Here is a 16,429-nt window from a genome sequence, read left to right as displayed (position 1 = left end):
ACGATTCTGGCTTTGGAAAATATTTATGCCTGAGGAAGTACTGGATTGTTTAAAGTTCACGAAAGTCTGATAACTTTAATTTCGTTTACCTACAAGTAGAAGAAGTATAATAAATAAAACGACATATAAATCTGAGCGATGTGTACTCATCACCCCGATAATTGGAGCAGCAGGGACCTCCCAAACATTGTTAAACTTCTAACGTTTCAGAGGTCCTTGCTGCCTCCATCTTCAGTTCATCGCCCTGATGATGGAGGCAGCTAGGACCTCCGAAACGTTGGTAAACTTCTAACGTTTCAGAGGTCCTTGCTGCCTCCATCTTCAGTTCATCGCCCTCATGATGGAGGCAGCTAGTACCTCCGAAACGTTGGTAAACTTCTAACGTTTCAGAGGTCCTTGCTGCCTCCATCTTCAGTTCATCGCCCTGATGATGGAGGCAGCTAGGACCTCCGAAACGTTGGTAAACTTCTATCGGAATACACGACGCTACAACCCAGAAGACATCCATCTTCAGACTCGCTGCCGTGCCGTGCCGTGCCGTGCCTACTTCTCGTTGCCTTAGCAACTCTAGGTCAGTCTTTGGAACTCAACATTCCTTCTGGTATAAAACGTCATCTTGGAACCTAATTAATGAGAGAGATGAGATACGAGACTTTTCATGTTTTATTATGTTGGATGCTATTGATACAATGTCTGGACATTTGCAGCACTGTGATGACTTATAGGTCGATTGACCTTCAGATGGCGTTTGACCCGCGTGTGCCCACTTTTAGGAGAATTATCATGTAAAACGTCGATCAGACTTAACGGCCGAGCTGATAAATTCTTTGCAGTGTTTCTAAAGTCACATGCTTGTGTAAGTTACGGGAAACAGAGTCATCTATTGGCGTAATAGGAAAAGTGGTCAAAATAAACCCCGAAAAGGGCTAGAACTTAACGGTGCACAGTCCTTCTTGTGAAACTGATGGTCACCCAGCTGTTCGAGCTCAGCTGAAAACAGAAATTGCATTATCTTTTCTTTTTCCCCCCAAAAGACCTTGCCACTGGATCTATCGAGAGCCATATTAATCCAATCTATACCCTCAAGGCCTACTTCGTAATCGGGAGGTCCTGGGTTCAAATTACGGATGTCGTGACTGTTTTTTCTCGTGGTTTTCCTCATCAACTAAGGGTGAGGAGGACCAATGATACTGACACTTGAAAGGGCTTCCCAAATAACTCGAAGCTTTATTACGACGTTCATCTAGACCAGAGGTAGCAGATTCTGAGGTAACGTCACAATTCCTTATCCGTATTAGTAGTGGGACTTTTCTAATTTTTTCCTCAGTCTCTACAAATATTTTGGACGTAGGAACTCATTCAAGGTTCAGATTACGCTGTGGGTTTAATTTTTTTCTTATTCTTTCATCGTGTGGTTGTTGACTTTGTACCGACGTTTCGGAGAAGCATATATTCTCCATCTACTCAGGCGCTAGGCTGCCGTCCTTAACCCTCTGGTAAAGGTTCTGACACAGTTACCGGGTGTCGAATCCTTCGCAGACAATCTAGTGTCTGAGGAGCAAATGCTTTGGGGCGATGAGTAATTTGTGCTGTTCCCAAAACAAGACATTTCCAAAGTCCTGACACATTTTCTCTTGTATTACAGCAGTGACACTCTTCTTGACGTAAATACGTCTATAAGGAAGGGTCATTCGGCGAAAAAGTGTAACTATGGTTACCTAGGAAACGTTACATTACATTACATTACATTCATCTACCACAGACCCATCTTAAGCGTAACTAATTCAAGTTGATTAAGCAAAGTCTTAATCAAACTTTACTCAATTGTAAAGCATGTATAAAGGAAATATTTAGAATAAAGCCAATATATAAACTTCCTTTCCGTATAGACGTATTTACGTCAAATTCTCCGGAACCTTGGTTCCACTTTTTTGTTATCTGAGCGAATGTTAGGTTCCGAAGGTTGTCTCCGCTTCGTGGAATTATTTGCATGAGGGCTTCGTGTTTGGTGCGTTGAGCAACTACCAGCGGCTGTCTGTATTCGGTCACTGCGTCCGAGACAGGACGCCGATTTCACTTTGCTCGTTTATGCGTCTGTTTAACGTTACGCGATTCTGTGCTCTCATTTTCCTGAGATCCGTCCTGATGGCTGCCTCATGATGCGTGATGAGGTTTATGCCTCGTTTCGTTCCCGACCCGTCAGATAGTTGAGGAATTTTGATGGTTTCCTCATGGAGCGGGCGCTGATCGACACACACACACACGTCGGTCGCTGGAGGAATTTATTTCCTCTGTTTCGAACATGCCAAGTTGACAACGGACCGGCACGCTGAAACTTGCCGCCGATAACACTAAAAGCTAACTATTGTAGTTGACGCTTCGCCGATGCACGTCCCGACTTGAACATCTTTGAGATAAGGAAGGAATTTCTTTGTACGACTTGAGGTTTTAACTCGCTCCTCGCCCTGATGATGGAGGCAGCAGAGACCTCCGAAACGTCGGTAAACTTCTACGAGACTACACGGCTCTGCAACCCAGAATACAGCCGTTTAAGGATTTCTTGACTGGCTGAGTGACTGTCAGCGTGTCCAAAAAGTCTTTGCACCGTGGAGTTCGATGTAAAGATGGTACCAGTCTTTGTTGAGACTTCTGGTTCTCACGGCGAAGTGTATGAAGATGGCTGTGTCTTGGGACGTTGCACCTTGTTGTCTGGTAATTATTGACTGACGTTTCGGATGTTTACTTCTGAAATTACCAGAACGAATCGAACGTCTGAAACGCCCGTCAATATCTGCCAGGCTATACGGTGAAACATTTCAGAAGACAGACAGAGTGTTGGCTTTTGAAGAAGGACTTTGCTCCGTATAGTTTGTTAGCCCTAAAAAGTGTTTTGGTAACTTGGATTATTACCTAGACGGTGTATTAATGGGTTTTGTGTGATTCTCACTTTATAAACAGCGATTATTTCCTTAAACAGCGTTAACCAGTCGATCTACGTAATGGTGAAGTGTAGTGTTTTCTTCGCGGTACGGGCTGAATTCTTAAATATTATTTAGACGGGCTTCGATCTACAGAGGGTGAATCAGTGAACGGTACAGCTCCAGTCCGTGAACTTTTCCTTCATTTCTGCTATCTCCGTAACACGACCTTCTTCTGTTTCAGACGTTTCGTGAGCAGTGTACCGTCACCCGGCGCCATGATCTTCGCAGCTGTCTTCTTCGTCTGTTTCCTTACCGTCCTCAGAGCGATGCCTGACGGCAACATACTTACCGGTAAGTCGACCATGTCATGTCCTCAGATTTGAAGCGAGATTTTGCAAAGCCTATGGTTGATATTTTGTACGTATTTGACAAAACTTAATTTGATGAATTTGGTGTCCTGGTGGACAGAACGAGCAATGAAAATGGGTCATGTTTTAATGTTTTTACGAATAATGTGATTTTAATGTAATTTATGGGGCCTAGTTACATATTCTGTATTCACCCTGAGAATAGCAACTGCATTGTTTGGCGAAACGTTGAATAGATTTCAACATTCGACGCGGGTTATCTGGAAAGCCGCAGTTGTACGTTTATAACACACGTTGTCTCAGTCCAAAAGATAAGGTGGTTTATGCCCATTAAAGGAACAATATTCAGACTTCTTGTTCCGAAATGTCGCAAATTTCCTCCCATTTGTGCAGACGCTTTAGATTAAATTGGTCTGGGATCAAGTTCGGTGACGGGCTTTTGTGAACGCGGCACCGAACGCGCTGGTTGAATAAAATGCTGTGAATGTTAACAACTTAGTGACTGTCAGCTTCTCGAGATGTTCCGTGCATCGTGAAGCTAGTAACATTTCAGTCACACGTGTTACTTCGCCTTATGAAGATTTCTGAGTACGATTCGACACATTTGCGTCGTTTCACTCTCGTCTTAAGATTCACGTTCTCGTTATAACGAAGCAAGACAGACACTGCCTTTAGTGGACAACATCCTTCGATCTTCCTCGGTAAGTTTTTTAAGTTCATAAAGAGCTTCCTGTAACGCGTTTTGCTGTGTGTTTTATTGGTTGGCTACATACCAGAGTGAACGCCCAGTTTCTCCTCTGTGTGTTTTGCAAGTTTAATATCTTGGCGTTTATTTCCAGCGAATTCAGACTGAAATGTGATTAATAAAAATTTCGCTAGAATTACGTGAAATACGCGCATCGTATCGGGCTCTTACGAAACTAACTTTTCATCGCCCTGATGACGGAGGCAGTATGACCTCTGAAACGTTGGTTAACATCGACGAGACTACACAGCGCAACAACCCAGAAGACAGAAATCTTCATACTCTGATGACGGAGGCAGTATGACCTCTGAAACGTTGGTTAACATCGACGAGACTACACAGCGCAACAAACCAGAAGACGGAAATCTTTTAACTTTTCCGTATTTGTTGCATTATATGACTTGAGTCGATAATCCTTGTCCGATGTTACAGCCCTAAAATCCTTTAATACAGAGCTACCTGTCAACTTGTCAACTTTCTCATTTATGAAGCCTTACTAAGCAACGTTCCTGCTCTAAATGACAAAACATTTAGTCGAAGGGGCTACACCGTCGTAAGAAACCCCAGAAGACACAAGTGAGGCCAAGAATCCTTTGTCGACCGATCGAGCTATCGACGTAATTGTTTATTGTAAATTATAGGCGTAACGAATATATACTGACAGTAGACGTTGGCTTTTCATGCACTTGAAGGAAACCGCGGAAACGTCGGACTGCGTTCGTCCCGGATAAATAAATCCTTGCCCTCGTTTCGTTCCGAAGTCGAACGATTATTTTTCCTATGAAAAAAGTGTGATCACGAATGATTTCGGTGACACGATGTGAAGGAGATTAGTGGAGCTGGTGATAACGTAAGAACTGAGCGCGTTAGTAAACAGAGCCGGAAATACGTCTTTGGGGGGGGGTTGAACACATTTTAAAGTCTTTGGTGAAATCAGAGATGTCATTTCTGTGGCCTTCAGGTGATGTTTCCGTTTTATGAATCCACGTGTGTTGTACGTAATCATCTGAGAAACGGTCCTAGAGTCGTATAAAGTAGATTCCTGTCAAGACAGTCTCTAATTAGCGTCGTAATAACTTCGCCAACTCAGTGAGCTAGTTTGTTGTACAATCTCATCCTGTGTCTTTGCATTTTTCCTCTCTTTTAATTCGATTTCCGTGGAACACATCAACGATTATGTCGTCTTAAGGCGAAGGTCGCGATGTGTTTATGTTTTCTGCCAGAAAGTGTAACCTGTCAGTTGTTTTATCGATCATGAATTCAATAAAAATAGCATATCGGCATGAAGCCGTTAAGTGCGTAGTAAAATGCCTGAGTTATGTGTGTAAAACGGGTATTATTTCGTGAGCCTTTTTATCTGTAGTCCTCTCAGATGTTTCTGTGGCCCTCGGCTGGTGTTTTAAACATCGCCTTCTCAGCTTGATGACTTCCAGGTGTTTACAGGGTGTGTCGGAGGAAATGCTCCGGTAACAAGTTGCTTATCGGCTCCGGATTTTGTTGAGGGATGGAAGTAACTGCGTGGAGCAGTCTCTTTCTTGAGAAGCTGACAGAAACTCATTTCGTCAACACGTTCTTCGCTCTTTTATGGACTCTGAGGCCACTTCGGAATGTAGTCATAAAAGTCACTGACATGCACTTATGATACAGCATTTGCCACAATTCCATGCTACGACTAAAAATAACCTGACTGAAGTTTTTCCTCGTTGCCTTCAGTCCCCTAGCCAGGTGACGTTAATAAATTGGGCTGTGACCGCTTCCTTCCTGATTCACCGGTCATCCTAACGTTCAACGCCGTACAGTCTTCAGCTTCTGACAGTGAATTCCATGTATAAAGATACAAGACGTTAATTAGTGTGCATGTGAACGGGATTTGTGTGTCAGAGACTTTACTGCCAACTGAACCAGTTCCTGCTCTGTGTTATACAGGGTGATTCAAAATTCCGCGTGCACGTGTAAGAACACAGACGTATTTCTCTTGTTAACTTAACAGTTGCAACAAGTTAATAAGTGTTTTATGTGGTAGTCAGTGTAACATTTGACCTTCAAACGTGAGTTTAAAATTTCCAACCGTAGGAAACATGAGCCGGGATAGCTCAGTCAGTCTAGTGACTAGCTACGGGCTGGACGACCGGGGTTCGACCCCGACGGGGGCAGAGGACTTTTCCTGTAGCCTCTGGGGCCCACCCAGCCTCCTATCCAATGGGTACCGGGGTCCTTTCCCGGGGGTAAAGCCGGCCGGGGCGTGATGCTGACCACTCACCCCCATCTAGTGCCGAGTTCAAGGAAGAGAGGAGCTATACCTCCTCTCCCCCAAGCGCCTACATGGCGTGTAGTGGGACAGACTTTACTTTACCGTAGGAAACAGTCCTCCGTCTGAAACATGTGTAACCGTATTTTTTGAACAGACAGTAAGAACAGAGTCGAGTCTTGTGATACGCTGTGATGTATAATGCAACTTAAAGAATCTCTTGTTTACTGCGTGACTTAAGTACCCGAAGAGCTTCATTAATTCCACCGATCTCAGTCGACCTTGTGTCCCCCCCCCCCAACCCCCTCCTGTGATCATTCTCGAGTGATACTGCGCATGTCTGATTTATCACGCCCCGGGGTTAACAAGCAGAAGGGGCACGTGTGTTTTGAAACAGGCGGTACTTGTGACAGGCTGTGCTGGGGAAGCACTTAGGATCCCACCTGTGAGACCTGGGAAAAGTAAGACATTGCCCATTACAACAGGTCCTCATTGTCTATACTCCAGATACGCGCAACTTTTGGTGGGGTTTGTCCTTATTCGAGCTGTTGCCTTTTTGGGTGGGTGGGGGGGGGGGGGGCTTTATGGCCGAGCTGTTCTAGAGGTGCTCGCCAAGAATTTGGTCTTCCTCTCAGGGGCGGCCTTGGTGTGTATCTTCTGTCAGATGTCCTGCTTTGTGTTTCCGTACGAGCTGCTTTATTTTAAAACCGATTCGTTTATTATTTGAATATTACGCAGAAATTATTGGGTGAAATCTGCGGACGGGTGTTTGGCACTCCTGCTTCGTATTCAGAAGGTCCTGCGTTCAAATCTTGGCTCGGAGACTTACTACAGTAACTTTTCGTGATTTAATTCAGTTGGTCCAGATAAATACCGGGATATTATCTTAAATAAGTAACGACCGTTCGAAGTCCTTTTGTTTTATTAACCCTTCAAACTAAAATGGTAACTATACGTACCATTGACAACATTTAACTATTTGTTTTTGCATTCTTGGGTTTTGTGTGATTCTAACTGTAAACAGCGTTAATCACTAAGTGATTTTTGTTATGGTAAAGTGTATATAGTCTTTCCTTTGCCGTAGAAGCGATAATATTATTAAAATGGATCCTAAAGAGATAGTTTGTGAGAATGTGGACTGTAGCTATCTGGCTTATATAGTTGTCGGTACATTCTGAGACAAACAAAGCAGACAACTTTCTCCTAATTAAGTGGTTATCGTGGTTCGTATTCCGGAGGTCCTGCGTTCAAATCTCTGTACCGAAGGCCAGTTATACTGACTTGGGACTTTCGTAGTTGTCCTCAGTCCCTCCAGGCAAGTGCTGTGACAATTCCTTCAGTTTTGCTACGCCTGGAATATCTCCACATCCTTCCCAGTTCATTATTCATTAATCATCCTCCATCACTCGACGCTGTACAGTCTCAGCTATTAACAACGTCGTTAAATAAATCATACAGACTCGCGTGTACGTGACAGGAAATTGCCATCATTACGTATTTAATTACAGTGACAGCGAGCTGTATTGACAGCAAAGCCCCCGGGCGGCGTGATCGTCGTCCTACGAGCGCTGATGTATTTCCTCGTTCCGTTGTGACAGGTAGAGAGAGTCAGTCAGTCAGTCAGTCAGTCCACCTCCGATTAAGGTCCCTACCAAATGTCTAAAAGGATCCGCTGATTTTTCAGAAATTAATTCCGAACTCAAACAGCACGAGGATTCAGCCAGTGACAACTGACGGAAGTCGCTTCACGAGTGATTGGTGACAATTTTTACGATTCCTCCGCCGATAAAACGTAGTTCCCTTCCCTTCGTCTCCGTTTATACAGCTGGAGGATGCTGGACAGAAACTCCACAGAGCAGGGACCTTTTTTTTTTTGCGGAAGCTTACAGTCGCGTAGCTGATCAAGACGTTACCCTGATTTTACAATCCATTTCCGCAATATCTCGCCACTGGAATATTATCCAAAGCCATTTTAAATCCATTCAACACCTACGCACTCCTAAAGATCCATTTTAGATATTAATCCAGTCCCACCGTCTACGCTTAGGTCTTTCAAGTGGCCTCTTGCCTTTGCGTCATCGTGTGGGCAGATATAATGCTTTTGTATTATCGACTGGTTAGTTACGAACGTGACGTTTTTTGAAACCAGTGGTAATTATATGAACCACGTGCACTGCATTTTGTCCTGTCGTCTGTCTACGTGTCTAGCCCATTACACGAGAGGCAAGCGATATGAAGTTGTGCGCACACGGAGTTGCCAGCCCCCTCGCTTGTCTTTACCTGGAGATACCTCAGAGGCTAATTGCCCTCACAGACGAAGCTGGGCAGTCTCAGAGTTCTCATGCTACGTCAGAGCAGTGGGAGCTTTCGGAGGATATGAGACCTAGAAAGGACTTAAAAAAAAACAACTCATAACTGGGTAGGTTTTGGTTTTCCCCATTCCAACTGCTGTAGGTAATAGGCTTAGTGACAACATACCGCGTTGGACAGAAGACGTTTTTCTCGGATCTCGGTTGTTATCTGCCCCTAAAGTTACTCATTATTCAGTCCAGTCAGATCAGTAATCCCAGACTCCCCTACTGCAGAATCCAGGAACGAAGCAAAGCGCGGTGATGAGCAGTAGTGCTCTATAGGCTGATAGTTTCTCAGCTGACCAAGAAGTTGATGCCTGAAGATGGCTGTCTTCTGGGTTGGTGCGTCGTAGAAGCCCACCGACGTTTTAGAAGTCCTTGCTGCCTTCATCATCAGGGCGATAAGTAAAAGGAGAGTGAGTGATCGCCCTGATTGTGGAGGCAGCAGGGACCTCTGAAACGTCGGTGGGCTTCTACGACGCACCAACCCAGAAGACAGCCATCTTCAGGCATTTGCGAGTGTGACTGGAGTACAGACAGCCGTAGGAGGATTAGAAATATATGGAAACTTAAGTAAATGCTATGGCGCTCCGCGCCATGGTGGCACTTTGGGGAGGAGGAGGTATAATTCCTACTCGTTCTTGACCTCGTCACTAGATGGTGTGAGTGGTCGGCATCACGCCTCGGCCGTGCTTTGCCCCCCGGGGAAAGGACCCCCCCCTGTACCAAGACGAACGTTTTATTTAAACACATCTCATCAATCACAAGTACCAGTTTCTAATCTTCTTCGCGTGGTGTTCCGTGCTGCTGAGGAGGGTGAGTTCCGCGGTGTATATTCTGCAGTAGATGGACCTCGTCACGTCCAGCACACGTGTACTTTTGGCTGGAGATGTGTTTCACGTTAGGGTGGGTTGTGCAGGGACACTGATGTTATAATCAAGTCGAAGACTGACTCTTTGTCACACTGCATTTGGGTAGATGAATGAGTTGGCTGGACTTTAGTGTTGATAATGAACTCCACAGAGCCATTCCTTGAGAAGCTAATAGTCTCTTAGCTTGTCAAGATATTATTGTCCATTTGCAGAGTCTGATTGATTCAATTCCACACCTTCCAACAACATTGCCCTAAGATTAATTTTAATATTATCCTGCAGTGTCTGCCGAGTTGTCTTCTCTCTTCAGGCTTTCGAATAGGAATTTGTACGCCTTCCTCGTCACCCTAATCCTCGGGTGACCAGGTTTTACTCCCACACAAAATAACAGGCAGAATTAGTAACTTTAATTATTTTAATCTTTGCACTTTTACGTAGCAGACGGGTAGACGTTGGATTCTGAACTACGCGGTGTCGAGCTTTCTCGTGCTTTTTCGTTCTTTAATTTTCTCGTGAAAACTACTCGGTTCTGTTCCATTAAAATTTACTTGGTGGATTTTAACACTGTATTTGGTGTGTGTGTGTGCCTCCTTAGGGGTTAGTGAGGTTTATTACCCTTCTGTTCATGTGTTAACAGAAATTTAAAAGGCTTCCGTTATACGCGCTCCGTTCCTGTAGGCATTGATTTAATGTGCGTGTAATTTATGTGCGTGTTTCCAGCTATAAAAGTAACATGATCCAGTGTCGCACTGTGACAAAGAATTACAACTATGAACATTGAACCATAAGATACGTTTCTTATTTGCAGAATGTTTGTCGAAACACCCAGTAGCGTGTATAGAAAGATGCCTAACCAGTAGGCGCTCTGCGTGGACAGGACTAAGTGGCCCTTTGTCGCCAGTTTGGGGGCGGAGGGGGAGTCGTCATGGTTTGTGGCTGTGAATGTGCTGAAAGAGCAGTCGCTGACAGTCGATGAGGGGTGGTCCCTCAACTTGGGGCTTGGACAGGGGGCTCTAACACTTCAACATTAAATACCTTAGGTTACTTCAAAAGCCCAGATGAGAGACGAGGTAATTTTTATAAAGAATGTTGAAAAAATTGTCAGAGGCTCTGAATCGGATTAATCTGGCTTAGTGTAAGTATCAGTGGCGGATTGTTCTGAACATGGTAACGAGTCGTCGGATGCCATCAAAATCGAGGAATTTCTTAGATGGGTTTGGCTTCAGATGTGGAGAGTGGCTGTGAAAATAGTGAATAAGCACTGGGGGACAGCCGATAAGGGGTGGTATTTTGTTTTTGAGGCTGGGTGGAAAGTGCGATCAGCCACCTTTGCAGTTGTCACAAACGTTTAGATTTCAGTCTTTAAAATAGACGAGGGGAGTTTTCATGAATCAGAGATGAAGTTTGGAGCGTGTAGTTTATTACCACGCACACAGATTCCTATTTTATTGCGAATGTAAAGAGACAGCAAGACAGTAAGAAGCTTCGTTGGTCGTAAAACTTTATATGGCTTTATTTTATTTTATTTTTACCAGGACATAACTCGGAGTCCCAGAAGTATAACTGTGTAAATGTTTCGATTTTTTTCATTACTTTAAGTGCCACTTGTTTTAGGCTGTCCGCGAAAGTGGAAACTGTGTTAGGGGGTGGGAAATCCCCTGGGCAAAACCATTTTTGCGGCGTCTCATATACTTTGTTTGTTTGTATTAAAAAGTTTTGATGGAAGTTTTCTTTGTGGAGTTTTCGTGTTGTATGAAAGAATGAGTATGTGAACTGTGGGTTGTGTCACCGTGTAGACGTTGAGGCAGTTGCCAAAGCTTTTCAGGAACACACTGCTTTCGTCTACCCTGAAGGAGAAGGCAGTTGCGTTACGTTAATAGTCACCTGCAGGACTACTGGCTATCGCACCTCAGAAGTCCGCAATGTGAAAGCTTCTCTTCGCTGTCTTCTTTGTTTATTCAGACTGTATTAATAAGTACGATTTGAGGTTCTGACGTCGATGGCTGTCTTCTGGGTTGTAGCGCCGTGTAGTCTAGTAGAAGTCTACCAACGGTACGTGCTACCTCCACCATAAGGACAGCAAATACCTCTGAAACGTCGGTAAGCCTGTTCCAGACTACAAGGCGTAGCATTTCAGAAGACTTATCCGAATTGGGACAAGTTTTGCCCTGAATCTGATGTGGTCTTCATTTTTCTGTAAATGTAATTATGGGTTGTTCCAAAATATTTTAAGTGCTTTAGTTTGGTAGGCGTGTGTTGTCCGAAATAAGGTCCTTTGGTCCTAGGCCCGCGAATATTTGCTCTTCTTCTTCTTATTCTTGCCATTGCCTTCTTCTGTGTGTGAATGGGATGCCACGGAGAAACCGGGGAAGCCCCCGGAGGAAGACTCCGTGATGCCTAGACCACGGCCTTGCCCAACACAAGTTATAAATTTGAGCACCACCGGGAATTGAACCCAGGACCCCACGATTACAAGGCTAGTGTTCTGACCACTAGACCACCTCATCTTATTATTATTTAGTGTTCTGTCTGACGACAGGTCCATATGAACAGGATCCTTCCATCCTTTTCTCGGACTGGGACCTGTTCATACACGTTCTTGGCAGATGATCCAGAAGTGGTTTGCCATTGCCTTCTTCTGTGTGTGAATGGAGTAATTGTTGGGATGCCACGGAGGAAAACTCCGTGTTGCCTAGACCACGGCCTTGCCCAACACAAGTTATAAATTCGGGCACCGCCGGGAATTGAACCCGGGACCCCACGATTACAAGGCCACTGTTCTGACCACTGGACCACCTCATCTTATTATTATTTAGTGTTCTGTGTGACGACAGGTCCATATGAACAGGATCCTTCCATCCTTTTCTCGGACTGGGACCTGTTCATATACGTTCTTGGCAGATGATCCAGAAGTGGTTTGCCATTGCCTTCTTCTGTGTGTGAATGGAGTAATTGTTGGGATGCCACGGAGAAACCGGGGAAGCCCCCGGAGGAAGACTCCGTGATGCCTAGACCACGGCCTTGCCCAACACAAGTTATAAATTTGAGCACCACCGGGAATTGAACCCAGGACCCCACGATTACAAGGCTAGTGTTCTGACCACTAGACCACCTCATCTTATTATTATTTAGTGTTCTGTCTGACGACAGGTCCATATGAACAGGATCCTTCCATCCTTTTCTCGGACTGGGACCTGTTCATACACGTTCTTGGCAGATGATCCAGAAGTGGTTTGCCATTGCCTTCTTCTGTGTGTGAATGGAGTAATTGTTGGGATGCCACGGAGGAAAACTCCGTGTTGCCTAGACCACGGCCTTGCCCAACACAAGTTATAAATTCGGGCACCGCCGGGAATTGAACCCGGGACCCCACGATTACAAGGCCACTGTTCTGACCACTGGACCACCTCATCTTATTATTATTTAGTGTTCTGTGTGACGACAGGTCCATATGAACAGGATCCTTCCATCCTTTTCTCGGACTGGGACCTGTTCATATACGTTCTTGGCAGATGATCCAGAAGTGGTTTGCCATTGCCTTCTTCTGTGTGTGAATGGGATGCCACGGAGAAACCGGGGAAGCCCCCGGAGGAAGACTCCGTGATGCCTAGACCACGGCCTTGCCCAACACAAGTTATAAATTCGGGCACCGCCGCGAATCGAACCCGGGACCCCACGATTACAAGGCCACTGTTCTGACCACTGGACCACCTCATCTTATTATTATTTAGTGTTCTGTGTGACGACAGGTCCATATGAACAGGATCCTTCCATCCTTTTCTCGGACTAGGACCTGTTCATATACGTTCTTGGCAGATGATCCAGAAGTGGTTTGCCATTGCCTTCTTCTGTGTGTGAATGGGATGCCACGGAGAAACCGGGGAAGCCCCCGGAGGAAGACTCCGTGATGCCTAGACCACGGCCTTGCCCAACACAAGTTATAAATTTGAGCACCACCGGGAATTGAACCCAGGACCCCACGATTACAAGGCTAGTGTTCTGACCACTAGACCACCTCATCTTATTATTATTTAGTGTTCTGTGTGACGACAGGTCCATATGAACAGGATCCTTCCATCCTTTTCTCGGACTGGGACCTGTTCATATACGTTCTTGGCAGATGATCCAGAAGTGGTTTGCCATTGCCTTCTTCTGTGTGTGAATGGGATGCCACGGAGAAACCGGGGAAGCCCCCGGAGGAAGACTCCGTGATGCCTAGACCACGGCCTTGCCCAACACAAGTTATAAATTTGAGCACCACCGGGAATTGAACCCAGGACCCCACGATTACAAGGCTAGTGTTCTGACCACTAGACCACCTCATCTTATTATTATTTAGTGTTCTGTCTGACGACAGGTCCATATGAACAGGATCCTTCCATCCTTTTCTCGGACTGGGACCTGTTCATACACGTTCTTGGCAGATGATCCAGAAGTGGTTTGCCATTGCCTTCTTCTGTGTGTGAATGGAGTAATTGTTGGGATGCCACGGAGGAAAACTCCGTGTTGCCTAGACCACGGCCTTGCCCAACACAAGTTATAAATTCGGGCACCGCCGGGAATTGAACCCGGGACCCCACGATTACAAGGCCACTGTTCTGACCACTGGACCACCTCATCTTATTATTATTTAGTGTTCTGTGTGACGACAGGTCCATATGAACAGGATCCTTCCATCCTTTTCTCGGACTGGGACCTGTTCATATACGTTCTTGGCAGATGATCCAGAAGTGGTTTGCCATTGCCTTCTTCTGTGTGTGAATGGAGTAATTGTTGGGATGCCACGGAGAAACCGGGGAAGCCCCCGGAGGAAGACTCCGTGATGCCTAGACCACGGCCTTGCCCAACACAAGTTATAAATTTGAGCACCACCGGGAATTGAACCCAGGACCCCACGATTACAAGGCTAGTGTTCTGACCACTAGACCACCTCATCTTATTATTATTTAGTGTTCTGTCTGACGACAGGTCCATATGAACAGGATCCTTCCATCCTTTTCTCGGACTGGGACCTGTTCATACACGTTCTTGGCAGATGATCCAGAAGTGGTTTGCCATTGCCTTCTTCTGTGTGTGAATGGAGTAATTGTTGGGATGCCACGGAGGAAAACTCCGTGTTGCCTAGACCACGGCCTTGCCCAACACAAGTTATAAATTCGGGCACCGCCGGGAATTGAACCCGGGACCCCACGATTACAAGGCCACTGTTCTGACCACTGGACCACCTCATCTTATTATTATTTAGTGTTCTGTGTGACGACAGGTCCATATGAACAGGATCCTTCCATCCTTTTCTCGGACTGGGACCTGTTCATATACGTTCTTGGCAGATGATCCAGAAGTGGTTTGCCATTGCCTTCTTCTGTGTGTGAATGGGATGCCACGGAGAAACCGGGGAAGCCCCCGGAGGAAAACTCCGTGATGCCTAGACCACGGCCTTGCCCAACACAAGTTATAAATTTGAGCACCACCGGGAATTGAACCCAGGACCCCACGATTACAAGGCCAGCGTTCTAACCGCTAGACCACCTCATCTTATTATTATTTAGTGTTCTGTCTGACGACAGGTCCATATGAACAGGATCCTTCCATCCTTTTCTCGGACTGGGACCTGTTCATATACGTTCTTGGCAGATGATCCAGAAGTGGTTTGCCATTGCCTTCTTCTGTGTGTGAATGGGATGCCACGGAGAAACCGGGGAAGCCCCCGGAGGAAAACTCCGTGATGCCTAGACCACGGCCTTGCCCAACACAAGTTATAAATTTGAGCACCGCCGGGAATTGAACCCGGGACCCCACGATTACAAGGCCACTGTTCTGACCACTGGACCACCTCATCTTATTATTATTTAGTGTTCTGTGTGACGACAGGTCCATATGAACAGGATCCTTCCATCCTTTTCTCGGACTGGGACCTGTTCATATACGTTCTTGGCAGATGATCCAGAAGTGGTTTGCCATTGCCTTCTTCTGTGTGTGAATGGGATGCCACGGAGAAACCGGGGAAGCCCCCGGAGGAAGACTCCGTGATGCCTAGACCACGGCCTTGCCCAACACAAGTTATAAATTCGGGCACCGCCGCGAATCGAACCCGGGACCCCACGATTACAAGGCCACTGTTCTGACCACTGGACCACCTCATCTTATTATTATTTAGTGTTCTGTGTGACGACAGGTCCATATGAACAGGATCCTTCCATCCTTTTCTCGGACTAGGACCTGTTCATATACGTTCTTGGCAGATGATCCAGAAGTGGTTTGCCATTGCCTTCTTCTGTGTGTGAATGGGATGCCACGGAGAAACCGGGGAAGCCCCCGGAGGAAGACTCCGTGATGCCTAGACCACGGCCTTGCCCAACACAAGTTATAAATTTGAGCACCACCGGGAATTGAACCCAGGACCCCACGATTACAAGGCTAGTGTTCTGACCACTAGACCACCTCATCTTATTATTATTTAGTGTTCTGTGTGACGACAGGTCCATATGAACAGGATCCTTCCATCCTTTTCTCGGACTGGGACCTGTTCATATACGTTCTTGGCAGATGATCCAGAAGTGGTTTGCCATTGCCTTCTTCTGTGTGTGAATGGGATGCCACGGAGAAACCGGGGAAGCCCCCGGAGGAAGACTCCGTGATGCCTAGACCACGGCCTTGCCCAACACAAGTTATAAATTTGAGCACCACCGGGAATTGAACCCAGGACCCCACGATTACAAGGCTAGTGTTCTGACCACTAGACCACCTCATCTTATTATTATTTAGTGTTCTGTCTGACGACAGGTCCATATGAACAGGATCCTTCCATCCTTTTCTCGGACTGGGACCTGTTCATACACGTTCTTGGCAGATGATCCAGAAGTGGTTTGCCATTGCCTTCTTCTGTGTGTGAATGGAGTAATTGTTGGGATGCCACGGAGGAAA

General features: G+C 45.8%; 2 protein-coding genes across 2 annotated transcripts in view; both read left to right on the top strand.

Moving 5' to 3' along the window:
* The window catches only part of BBS9 (Bardet-Biedl syndrome 9), a 69,658-nt gene extending 66,386 nt beyond the window's left edge, over positions 1–3,272 (top strand). Inside the window, exon 12 of the mRNA XM_087348997.1 lies at positions 3,163–3,272. Coding sequence (XP_087205123.1) covers positions 3,163–3,173 — 11 coding nt within the window. The 3' untranslated portion in view covers positions 3,174–3,272. The remainder of the gene's footprint in view (positions 1–3,162) is intronic.
* The window catches only part of cv-2 (crosveinless 2-secreting protein), a 74,071-nt gene continuing 60,810 nt past the window's right edge, over positions 3,169–16,429 (top strand). Inside the window, exon 1 of the mRNA XM_087348999.1 lies at positions 3,169–3,272. Coding sequence (XP_087205125.1) covers positions 3,197–3,272 — 76 coding nt within the window. The 5' untranslated portion in view covers positions 3,169–3,196. The remainder of the gene's footprint in view (positions 3,273–16,429) is intronic.

The sequence above is a fragment of the Zootermopsis nevadensis genome, unplaced genomic scaffold (genome assembly GCF_977971745.1).
Source record: "Zootermopsis nevadensis isolate Lab colony 2312 unplaced genomic scaffold, Znev_1.0 Znev_ptg000015l, whole genome shotgun sequence".
Lineage (NCBI taxonomy): Eukaryota > Metazoa > Arthropoda > Insecta > Blattodea > Termopsidae > Zootermopsis > Zootermopsis nevadensis.
The sequence above is the reverse complement of the archived record's forward strand: the minus strand, read 5'-3'. Positions and strand labels throughout refer to the sequence as shown.